We start from the raw sequence: 12,641 nt of genomic DNA, 5'->3' as shown, positions 1-12,641 counted from the left end.
GCTGCGAATAAGCTCAGGCTGGAAAACTAAGCCCAATGTGCAGTTCTGAGACCAGAGAGATCCTAAATTAAGAGTAAAAACTTCTGAAATTTACTACAGGAAACAAACTGCTGGTTCACTTAAAACTTCAAGATCAATAAAATGCCAGCAGGTCACCAGTGAGAAAGCAAAGGATTCTTGGTACCTTCCTTCTAAATCCTCGATATCTTTTATGAACAGGCCTCCTTGGTGTTTGCACAAATTCTTGCATGCCTTCAGGTGGCCCTTATTCTTGTACAAGATGTAGTCTTTGCCAGTGCTCTTGTTTCGAAAAAAATTGATTCCTTCTTTGAGACCGGCAGCTTCAACAGGTGACAGACACAGCAGGGTCTCAGTTGTTTGTTTCAGGCTATGAAAAGACAAACATTTCAAAGGAAACATTAATAATGTCAGGTGGGATCAGTGGGAACCTACACCTCAAAGCCCCTCCCTCCAAGCACCCAGGTTTGGTGTCCACCTAGTGAGGCCCAGCTTCCCCCCTTCCAATGATGCTTCCTTGCTCTGAAGGATCCTCTTCTCTTTTTTAAGGAACCCAGATGTTTCTCACTTGCCTGTCCATCATTTCCCGGCTCCTGGGTATTTCCAAAGAGTCACAGTTGCTCTTTCCGTTTCTGTTGCTCTTTTGTTCCCATGAGGTGTTAGTCTGCCTGCAGAGAGAATGTTTACCCCAGTTCACTACTTCATTTCCGTTGGTGCTATTTCCTCCCGGTACCACACCTCTTTCACAACCTGGCCCTATCTTCGGTCCCAAGCAGCTGCAGCACTTTCCCAGTCTCCTGCATCTGCCCTTTACTCTGCATGGAAGTAGCTCCTCTCCTTTATCTCTCACCACCATCTATCAGCCTGGAGACTCAGGTACAGCTCCCTGGCCCCTCCAGGTCTGGCCTTGAGGCCCTCCCAGGTGAGATCCCGCATGCTGTGTGAACACCCTGGCTCTGGGAGAAGGCTGAACACCGCACCTAGGAAGCCTCCTGCTTCCTCAAACAGGACAACTCTTAAAGTACTCAGTGTTGACTCTGAGTTTTCTCTCCCCACCACTCGGCAGATGGTATGTTCTCATGAGCTAGCTATTTAACAAATTAACCCTCTTGTGGCACTCTATTTGAATAATTTATGAAAAGCTCCAGCGACAAATGAGGAATTGAACCTTTTATATATTTTTTGTCAAGAAAACTACAGATGTCACATTTCTCAAAACCCTATTAATAATCAGCCACTCTTTGCAATGCCACGCTGAGTATAATGAAGCATTAACTTTGCCAAGAAGATTTTCAAAATATCTTTTTGCATATCCATGATACAAAATCCAGATTCATATTGTTCAATTTTACCTTTTAATCCAAAGGCCAGAGTTATCTTCTCTTGTTAACTTACAACTGATTTTTGAGCTCATACACATTTGGGGCACTTTTACTTTCATTTTTAGAAGTACTTTAATTTTCTTAAGCAGAAAATAGAAATACAGATGCTCCTCATTTAAGGACCTACCTATTTAACCAGTGTTTGGACTTAGGCGGCAGGTGCGCTATTCAGACATATGACCTGCTGCTGCTGCTGCTGCTGTACATCTTGTTTATAAAGCCTCAATGTCTTTTTTTGTACAGTACACTCTGTTTATATAGTACTGTAATATTTGCTGATTTTATTGTATAGTATAGTACTGTAGTTTCGTGTTCTGTTATACATTACAGAACTGGATACAAGAGGTATACAAATAAAAGGAATGTCATCAACTGGAGTTTCCCTTGACCATTTCTTTGTTCTGAATATTCTATCATACATACTATATACAATTCCTCATTTAGTGACCAAATCAGTTAATGACCTACTTGTGAGAACAGAGCATGATTGTTAAACGAGGAACACTTGTAACTGAAAAATAAGCCAGCAAAGGAAATAACAAGCTACTTCCAATCTTAAACTGGAGAAGGTATGTCTGTAATTATGACACCCTCCTCAGAACAAGTTCTTATGGTCACTTCTGTTCCCAAGTTCTTGGTAATTCTGTTCACAATGACTTGAAATCATTCTAAAAATATATTTCAAACGAACCCAAATGGAATTCATTATAAGCTTCACAAATCCTTTTTTGACTCCATTCTGTGAATTCAAATATTTAACACCAAGCCAAAGTAAGCACAGAGGCAATTCCTGGAATAATGCAAAGTGTAAAATGAAAACCTCTGCAGATGTTTTGTTTTATTTGATTGAGTAAACCAAATAGCCAGAGTTCTGTGTTAGATTCCAAACCTGGTAACATAGCAGATAAAGCACAATGTACTAACTATATCAGTTTCCAGCTCAATAGAAAGTCGCTTCAGAGCCTAAGGCAAAAAAAAGTATGCTCTTACATACGTGATTTTATGTATTCAAGTTTAATGCATGCCTATTAATAAAACTAAATAATGCATTTCATTTTGACATTTTCATATATGCAATGTTAACATATTTGATTCCCACACTACCACCAGTTAATATTAACTGTCAATATGACTGAATTAAGAAACTCCTGGAGAAGTGATTATATCATAGATATAGCATAGGTGATTATATCATTATATCATAGTGCTGTAGTCATCAGTGGATTAATCTACTGGAACTCATAGCTAAATGTGCTATTAGGAGATGGGACGCATCTGGAAGAGGTGGGTCACTAGGTACACGCCTTTGAAGGATATGTCTCTTGATGCTGATCTTCCCCTGTGCTCTGCTTCCTGGTTCCATGAAATGAGCAGCTGTTTCCCACCATGTCCTTCCACCATAATGTTCCTGCCTTGAAGCCAGCTGACAATGGACTGACCCTCTGAAATTATGAGCCAGATAAACCATTTCCTCCTTTAAGTTGTGTGTGTTCAGTAACATGGATGAGTCTCACACAAAATGTGTGAATGAGGGCAGGAACAAAAGAGTCAAATTATAAACTGTATAATTCCATTTGAAAAATTCTCAACAATAGGTAAAACTAATGTCTAGTGAGAGAAGATGAAACTGCAGTTACTGTTGAGAATGAGTAGGATGCGAACTAGTAAGGTGTTCAAGGGGCTTTCAAGATATTCATTTTGTTTCTTAAAATAGATGTTAATCACAAGGGTGTGTCCATTTTATGAACATTTTAAAAGCTGTACTGTTGTGATTTGTGTGATCTTTGTGAACAAATATTTTAACAAAAATTTTATTTTTAAAAAAGATGTGAATGCTGGGTGTGGTGGTGCGTGCCTGTAATCCCAGCACTCAGGAGGCTGAGGAAGGATCATTACGAGTTCGAGGCCAGCCTGGGCTACCTGAATTGCATAGGGAGACCCAGAGACCAAAAAAAAAAAAAAAGATGTGGATGCCAGGCATTTTGTCCCAATGATGAGAAAGCTGCCTAATGTACCCCATGCCTTCCCTTGCCCTCCTGTCCCCTTCCCTTGACTCCCTTCTTCTTCTCTAATGATTTCCCTTATCCTTTTACATTATCATTTCCTCACCTATGAGAGAAAACAAGTGATACTTGTCCAAGTCTGGCTTAACATGATGGTCTCCAATTTCATCCATTCCTTGGAAATGACATGATCTACTTGTTCTATATTCCTGAATAATTTTTCATTATGTATATATACCACATTTTCTTTCTCCATTCATCTGTTGATAGCACCTAGGCTGATTCCATAATTTGGCTATTGTGAACTATGCCACAATAAACATGGATATGCGGGTCTCTCTATAGTATGGAGACTTTGATTCCTTTGGGTATATACCAAGGAGTGGTATAGCGCGATCATATGCTAGTGCCAGTTTTAATTTTTGAGGAACCTCAATATTTATTTCCATACTGGTTGTACAATTTACAGTCTTACTGACAGTGTAAAGGTTTCCACTATCCCCACATCCTCACCAGTATTTATTTTTTCCCTGTGGTAGAGATTCAAACAGATAGGCAAGCACTATAGCTATGTTTCCCATACTTAACATTTTATTTTACTTTGTTTTATTCTGAGAGAGTGTCTCACTGAGTTACCCAGAGTAGCCCCAAACTTGTAATCCTCCTGTCTCATCTTGCTGGGTATCTGTGCTCTGCCTATATTTTGTATTCTTTATGACAGCCATTTCTTCTGCAGTGAGAGAGAATCTCAGTGCTGGTTTTGCATGTTGGTGATGGCTAAAGACATCAAGCACTTTTTCCATATACTTATCAGACATTTGCGTTTCTTTTGAGAAGTGTTTCTAGAGTTCATTTGCATACTTATTGATTGGATTACCTATTCCTTTGATATTTTGTTTTTAGTTCTTTATGTACTCTGGATATTAATTCTGTGTCAAAACAATTGCTGGCAAAGTTTTCTCCCATCTGTCAGCTGTCTCCTTACTATGTTTTTCCTTTGTTTGCAAAAGTGCAAAAGCTTTATAATTTGATGCAATATGATTTGCTAATTCTTTTTTATTGAGTTTATTGGTACAATTTAGATACATATATTGATCACACTAGTCATAGGGGATTTGTACCTGCACATGATATATCTTTCTATCTCTTTTTTTCCCATTGCCCTCCTGTCCCTTCAACCTCTCCTTATTTGCAAAGCTTTATTTCTACTTTATCTTTTTTTCTCAATTTTTTTCTTTTCCCTTCCTTTCTTTCTCCCTCCTCCCTCTCCCCTCCTGAGTTCTTATTTTCTATTAAACAATTTCTTCCTATTACACAAAATCTATTATACATTTTGGTTCTTATTTACACTTCTATCTTCTCACATCACAGAGACAATGTGATATTTACACATGTGTGTCTGATTTATTTCACTTAAGAGTATGGCCTCAAGGTGTATCCATTTGGCTAGAAATGTCTCAAACTTTTCCTTCTTTATGGATGAGTAGTATTCCATTGTGTAAAATATTACATCATTTTTATTCATTCATCAGTTGAATGGAATTTGTGTTGCTTCTAAGATAGTGGCACAAACTGTGCCACTATACACATGGGTGCACATATATCACTGTGGTATGATACTTTTAATTCTTTTGGGAAGATACCAAGAAAGAGAGTAGCTGGGTCAAATGGGCCCTCTAGTCCTAAATTTTTAAGGAATCTCCACACTGATTTCTATAGTGGTTGCACCAATCTACACTTCCAACAACAGTGGAGAAAAGTTCCTTTTTCCCCCGCAGCCACTCCAGCATTTATTATTGGTTGATTTCTTGATAATAGCAATTCTTTCTGGAGTGAGATGAAATCTAAACATTGTTTTAATTTGAATCTCTCCAATGAACAGTAATGTTAAGCTTTTTTTCATATATTTGCTATTTCTACTACATCTGAGAAGTGCATATTCATCTCAGGTTGACCATGTTTGGATTGGGTCATTAAATCTGGGGGCTCTGATTTTTTCAATAGCCCTTTGTCTGAAAAACAACTGACAAAATTTTTTCCCATTCTGCAGGTTGTCTTTTCACTCTGTTGGTGATTTCTTTTACTATGCAAAATTTTTTTAATAAGATAATATCCCAGTTGCTGATTCTTTGTGAGAGTTCCTGTGCACCTAGGGCATTGTTCAAGAAGTCTTTCCCTACATCGTTGTCTTCAAGAGTTATACCTATTCTCTCTTCAAGGAGATTTAGTGTTTCTGTTTTAATATTTAGATCTTTGATCCATTTCAAGTTTAGTTTAGTGAGTGGTGATAGACATCAGTCTAGTTTTAGTCTTCAGCATGAGGAAAGCCAGTTTTTTCATCACCACTTATTAAAAAGGCTATCTTTCTTCCAATGAACATGTTTGGCCTCTTTGTCAAAGATAAGATGGCTGAGTGTGTTTGGAGTTGTTTCTGCATCTTCTAATCTGTTCCATGGATCCTCATGTCTGTTTTATTGCCACTACCATGCTGTTTTTATCACATTACCTTTGTGGTATAATTCAAGCAAGAGACTGTGATACCCTCTACCTTGTCTTTGTTGTCCAGAATTGTTTTTGCTGTTCTAAGTCTCTTCTGATTCCAAATGAATTTCAAGGATTATTCCCTCTAATTCTGTGAGATATGCTGTTGGAATTTTGATTGGGATTGCATTAAATCTATATAACAATTTTAGGAACATGACCATTTTCAGTATATTTGTTCTGCCTACCCAAGAACAGGGGATATCTTTCCATTTTCTGATATACTCTTTAACCTCCTTTTTCAGAGTACTATAGTTTTCAATGTAGACGTCTTTTACTTCGTTTGTTTGTTTTTGTTTTGTTTTGTTTTGCTTTTGTCTTTTTGAGACAGGGTCTCACTATGCAGTTCAGACTGACCTTGAGCTCACTTTGTAGCCCAGGCTGGCCTCAAGCTCACAACGATCCTTCTGCCTCAGCCTCCTGAGTGCTGGGGTTACAGGCATGCACCACCATGCCTGGCTTTTCACTTCCTTTGTTAGATTGATTTTTAAGTCTTTCATTTTTTGGATCCTATTGTGAAAGGTCTTATTTCCCTAATTTTTCTCTTAGTGAATTTGTTATTCATATACAGGAAGGCTATTGATGTTTGAATGCTGACTTTGTATCCAGTTATGCTACTAAATTTGGTTATTAAAGCTTACAGTCTCTTGGTGGACTCTTTGGGGATTTGTATGTACAGTATCATGTCATTCACAAACAATGATAATTTAACTTCTTCCTTTCCTATCCTTATTTTTTTCTCTTATCTAATTATTGTGGCTAGTGTTTCCAGAACTACTTTGAATAAGAGTGATAACATCCTTGTCTTTTACTGATTTTAGAGTGAAAGCTTTCAGTTTTTGTTCATGTAGTATGATGTTGGCTATTGGGTTGTCATAGATGGCTTTTATTATACTGAGATAAAGACCATCTATTTCAATTTTCTCTAGAGTTTTTTTCACAAATGGGTGTTGGACTTTGTCAAAAGCTTTTTCTGCATCTATTGAGATATCATATGGTTTTTGTTCTTGACTCTGTAATATAGTGTATTACATTTATTGATTTGCATATGCTGAACCATCCCTGCATCCCTGGAATGAATCCTACTTGGTCATGGTGTCTAGTCTCCTTGATGATTTGCTGCATTCTGTTTTCCAGTGTCTTATTAAGGATTTTTGCTTCTATATTCATTAGGGAAATTGGCCTATAGTTGTCTTTTTTAGGTGGATTCTTCTCTGGTTTTGGTATCAGGGTAATGCTTGCTTCCAGGAATGAATCTGCAAGTATTGATTCCCTTTCAATTGCATTAAAGTGTTTGAGAAGTAGTAGCATTAGGTCTTCTCTATATTTCTCATAGAATTCAGCAGTGACTCCATCAGGGCCTAGGCTTTTCTCTGTTGGTAAGTTTTTAATTACATCTTCAATTTCATTGACTGATATTGGTTTATTTAACATTTTTATATCTTCTTGATTTAGCTTTGTTAATATGTATCTAGGAACCTTCCATTTCTTTTGTGTTTTCCATCTTATTAGGATACAGGCTCTCAAAGTAGGTATTGATGATCTGGATTTCTTCAGGATCTATTGTAATTTCATCCTTTTCATTTCTAAATGCATAGATTTGAGTCTTTTCTTTCCTTTTTTGATAAGGTTGGCTAAGTGTCTATTTTATTTAACCTTTCAAGGAAACAACCCTTTAATTCATTGATTCTTTCTGCTGTTTTCTTAGCCTCCATTGCATTAATTTCTGCTCTGATCTTTATAATTTCCTCACTTGTGTGATCTTTGAGCTTGACTTGCTCTTCTTTTTCTAGAAGCTTGGGGTTCACAATTAGGTTGTTTATTTGAGTTTGCTCTGTTTTCCCGATATAGGTATTCACCAGTAATAATTTCTCTTGGAGGATTCCTTTCCTTGTATCCCACATGTTCTAATATGTTGTACAATAGTCCATCACTATATTGTGGTTCACTTATTGTGGCTTCACTATATTGCAAATTTTTAAAAAAAATATATCTAATTCGATCATGGGGCTTTTGCTGTATTGCAGGATTTTGTGGTATAGAGGTATTTATATAACATTTATGATTTTAATTATTTTTACCTAAAAAATTTAAAACAATATAAAAATGTTAATTCAAACATATTAAAATAATATTAAATTGAAATAAAATACAGTATGTATTTCATCAGTGGATGAATACTGTACTGTATACAATGGAAATGCAGTACACCACTACCACTTGCACAAGTTTGTCAACATGCGATTATACATGGCACACTATTGGCTGATGGAATGGAAAGTGATCAACCACAGCACTATCTCCTGTATCCTGGGTGCTGATTGGCTCAGTCACCATAGCATCAGTCTGTTTGCTATCTCACACCATGCCCTCACATTCAGCATCTCTCCTTGTCCACTACACTTTGAGTATCCGTATAGAATTTTACATGTTGTTAAAATTATGTAGGTTTAAGAGTGTAGAAAGTGTTTAAGAGCATATGAAGTGTTTATAAGAGTATGGGAAAGGTTAATAAGAGAGTGGGAAAGGTTTATAGGAGTGTGGGAAAGGTTTATAAAACCTTAAAATAGGGCTGGGGATTTAGCTCAGCAGCATAGCCTCTGCCTGGCAAGTGCACGGTCGTGAGTTCAATTCCTGGTACTGGAAAAAGCAAAAAACAAAAACAAAAAAAAACCCCAAACCTTAAAATATACATAAATAATAAAATAAATATAATCCTGCTACTTTGCAGATTTTCTCCTATCACAGGGGTCTCTGGAATGGAACTCCCATGATAGGTGAGGGATCACTGTATTGTCATTATTGTTTAATTGTAGAAACTGTCTAATTTCTTCTTTAATTTCATCTATGACCTATTGCTTGGTCAGGAGGGTGTTATTTAATTTCCATGTGTGTATGAAGTTCTTGTGGTTTCTTTTGCCATTGTTTTGTAAACTCTTTGCACTATGGTTTGATAAAATGTATGGGATAAATACAATTCCTTTTCATTTACTTAAGCATGTTTTATGGCTATCATGTGGTCTTTTTTGGAGAACATCCTGTGTGCAGCTGGAAAGAATGTGTATTTTAATGCTTTGGGGTGGATATCTCTGTAGACATCTACTAAGTCCATTTGTTCAAAAGTTTAGCTCAGTTCTAATATTTCTTTTTTTTTGGTCTAGTTGATGTCTATTTGTGACAGTGGGTATTGAGGTCCTCCATTACAATTCTATTAGTGCTTATTTGATCTTTCATGTCTATTAATATTTGTTTTATATAGTATGGCACTCTGGCATTTTGTGCATATATACTTATGATTATTATTTCTGCCTCTTGGATTCTTCCCTTTACCAGGATATAGTGAACTTCGTTGTCTCTCTTGATCAGTCTTGGCTTGCAATCCACTTTATCTGCAAGCTGAATAACTACCCCTGCTTTTCTCCTGGTTACTGTCACATGGAATATTATTTTCCATTCTTTAAGTGTACAAGCCTATTTTTTAATTAAATGTATTTCTTGTATACAGTATATTGTTGGACCTTGCATTGAACTATTCTACCAATCTGTTCTTTTTGATCTGTGAATTGGGACCATTAACATTGATAGTTATAACTGATATGTATTGACTTACCTTTGTCATGTTATTTTCCTGTCATTGCCTCACTTTTCCCTCCTCTGTTTCATTGCCTGCCTTATCTGGTAGATTCCTTCTGTTAGGGTCCATGGGGTTTTAAATAATTAAAATCATAAATATTATATAAATACCTATATACCACAAAATCCTGGACCACATAACCTTTGTTATCTCTTTTTAGAATGTCTTTCCAAACATTTTGGAAAGCTGGTTTGGTATTCATGAATTTCCTCATGTCTTCTTTGTCATGGAAGGAGCTTATTTCTCCACCAATTTTGAGAGATAGCTTTGCAGGGTATATCAGTCTGGGTTGGAAGGGGCTGGGGATTTAGCTCAGTGGCACAGCACCTGCCTGGCAAGCACAAGGTCATGAGTTCAGTTCCTGGTACCAGAAAAAAAACAAAACCAAAACAAAACAAAACAAAACAAAACAAAAAATACCAGTCTGGGTTGGAAATTCTTTTAGGGTTTGAAATACTTCACTTTAAGCTCTTGATGACTTGAGGGTTTGTGTTAAGAAGTCTGCTTTGATTCTCATGGCCTTTGATTTATAGATGATTTATTTCTTTTCTCTAACAGCTTTTAATATTCTGTTCTTGTGTTGAATTTCTTCACTATTATGTGCCATGGTATAGATTTTTTATCATGGCTATTTGGAGTTCTATATGTCTCACTCATTGTATGTCAAATTTTTTTCTCTGCTTGAGTTTTCTACCATGACTTTTTGTGAACAGTTTTTTTTAAATGTCCTTTGCGCTATCTCCTGCTTTTTCATTGATTCCAATCAACCTTATGTTATTCTTCTTTGCATCATCTAGAACCTGCTGGATTGATTTCTCATGACTCCTTACTATTTTTAAGAAATCTTTCTTTTCATAATCACTAACTGGAATCCTGTCTTCTATATTTCAGTTTTTGTCTTCACACTGGCTCATTCTGTTGCATATACTTTCAGTTGAATTTTCAATCTTCTGAATATTTGTTTGAATCTGTTTTATGGATTCCACTTCTTTCCTATTTTGGCCATTCATGATTTCCATCATTTCCCTAAGCAGTGTTTCAATGTTTGTTTTTAAAAAAAATATATTTCAAAATAACCATTAAAGAAATACAAAAAAACACCCCACATTTCTATAGAGGCATAAATTTTCCATTTGCCTCAGTTTTGGTGGCTTGACACAGTTGCATGGAATCTGAGGTTTGCACTATTTTGTTTGCCATGGAGTTTTGCCTTGATTTTTATTTTTCTTATTCATTCATCTCTTAATGAGCCCCTAGCCTAGTTCTATCTCTCTTTTTTTTAAATTTTTTTTTCTTTTTTTTCCAGTACCAGGAATCAAACTCATGACCTTGCACTTGCCAGGCAAGCACTATGCCACTGAGCTAAATCCCCAGCCCCTCTGGGTCTATTTCTTGGCTATTATGAATTGCACCGCTATAAACGTGGGCAAATAAGTGTCCCTATATTATACTGACTTAATTTCTTCAGATATATAACAAATAATGGTGTAACTGGGTCATGGTAACTCTGAGGCAGGTGATACCTAAGGAAAAGGCTGGAGAAAGAAGAGAGAACCCACTTTGGAACTTGCTTTTTGGAACCTGATCCACCTTCTTAATTAAACAGTTCAGGACTAAGATATCCAGGTCTAAACCCAATGGAAAAAGATAACCATGTAGCTTAGTGTATAAACAACAGTTCTCTGGTCATGTGCCCAGTGGTCTCCTGCAACCCTTGGCCAACCTCAACCATAATTACTATGTCACTGACTATGTAGCTTTTACATACACACACACACATGCACACCACTACCACCCCTTGTACTACTACCACCATGACCATTGCTTCAAGAACCACAAAAAGTCAAATTCCACTGCTAGAGAGGCTGAGTCAAGTTTCTCTTTGACAAGTCATACCTCACCTCAAATCTTAATCCCACCCCAAACCCTAAGACTTAACACTACCAAAAACAAGTCCCCTCAGTGCTGTGAGCTCTTACTGGCCTGCTCCCCTCTATGAAGTGCATTCTGTCTTTTCTCTTTTAAATAAAACATAGGTGCTGCTGCTACTGTTGGGTGTCATGCTCAGTTCTTTGTTTAGGACATCAAGAATTTGGACAAGACCCCCACCTTGGTAACAGTTCTCCTTTTAGTTTTTTGAGGAACCTTTATACTGATTTCCATAGTGACTATACTAATTTACATTCCCAGCAGTGTAGAAGGCTTCCTTTTTCCTGGAATTTTTGTGAGCATTTATTGTTTTTTACATTCTTGATGAAAGCCATACTGAGTGGAGTGAGGTAGGATCTTAATGTGGTTTTGATTTGCATTTCCCTAATGGCTAACGGTATTACACCTAACTCCAGAAAGAATGGCTATCTTTAAGAACTCAAAAAATAACAAATGCTGGAGAGGTTGTGGAGGTTAAAGAATGTATCTGCCTTTGCTGGTAGGAATGAAAACTAGCGCAACCACTTTAATACTGTCTCATTGACAGATGACAAGATTTTCAATGTAGAGAAATTGAAATAATCAAACAAAAATATCTGGAAGTTAATAACATAGCAAGTTTTCAGGATATAAAAATTATCTATAAAAATTAATTTCCTATTAAGCAATAAAGAAGAGGAATTTGAAATAAAAGCACAGTGTCATTTATATTAGCAATAAAATGAAATATGTATAAAATCTAACAAAACTTTGTACAAGATTTTTATGAAAAAAACTGTAATCCTGATAAAAGAAATCATAGAACTACTGAGTAAATGCAGAGATATTCCATTTTCATGGCCAAGGCTCAAATGGGTCAATAGATTAAACATGATCCCAATAAAAATTCCAGCAGAGTACTGTGGATATTAGCCAACTAACTGTAAAGTTTATATGGAAAAGTAAAAGACTAGATTAGCTCACGTGATGGTGAAGGAGGAAAATGAAGTAGGAGGGTTGACACTACCTAACTTACTATAAACTTATGGTAATCAAGAAGGATGATATTTATGAATGAACAAATAGATCAGTGGAAAACAACACAGATCTCAGAAATAGATTCAACTGATTTTGACAAAGGGACAGCAGAGAAAA

General features: G+C 36.4%; 1 protein-coding gene across 6 annotated transcripts in view; it reads right to left on the bottom strand.

Annotated features, from left to right (window-relative positions):
- The window catches only part of LOC102005144 (cytidine monophosphate-N-acetylneuraminic acid hydroxylase), a 188,869-nt gene that overhangs the window by 75,740 nt on the left and 100,488 nt on the right, over positions 1-12,641 (bottom strand). For 5 of the 6 annotated variants that reach the window (XM_013503836.1, XM_005403351.2, XM_005403352.2 and 2 more), the window contains 2 exons: positions 591-686; positions 185-388 (listed from right to left, as the gene is read on the bottom strand). In XM_013503836.1, the coding sequence (XP_013359290.1) occupies positions 185-388; positions 591-601 (215 nt within the window). In that variant the 5' untranslated portion in view covers positions 602-686. Of the gene's footprint in view, positions 1-184; positions 389-590; positions 687-998; positions 1,061-12,641 lie in introns of those variants that run through there. The other variant, XM_005403353.2, reaches the window with a different exon arrangement.

Source organism: Chinchilla lanigera, unplaced genomic scaffold (assembly GCF_000276665.1).
Source record: "Chinchilla lanigera isolate Chin_1 unplaced genomic scaffold, ChiLan1.0 scaffold00082, whole genome shotgun sequence".
NCBI classification, from domain to species: domain Eukaryota; kingdom Metazoa; phylum Chordata; class Mammalia; order Rodentia; family Chinchillidae; genus Chinchilla; species Chinchilla lanigera.
This window is presented reverse-complemented; position numbering and strand designations above follow the sequence as displayed.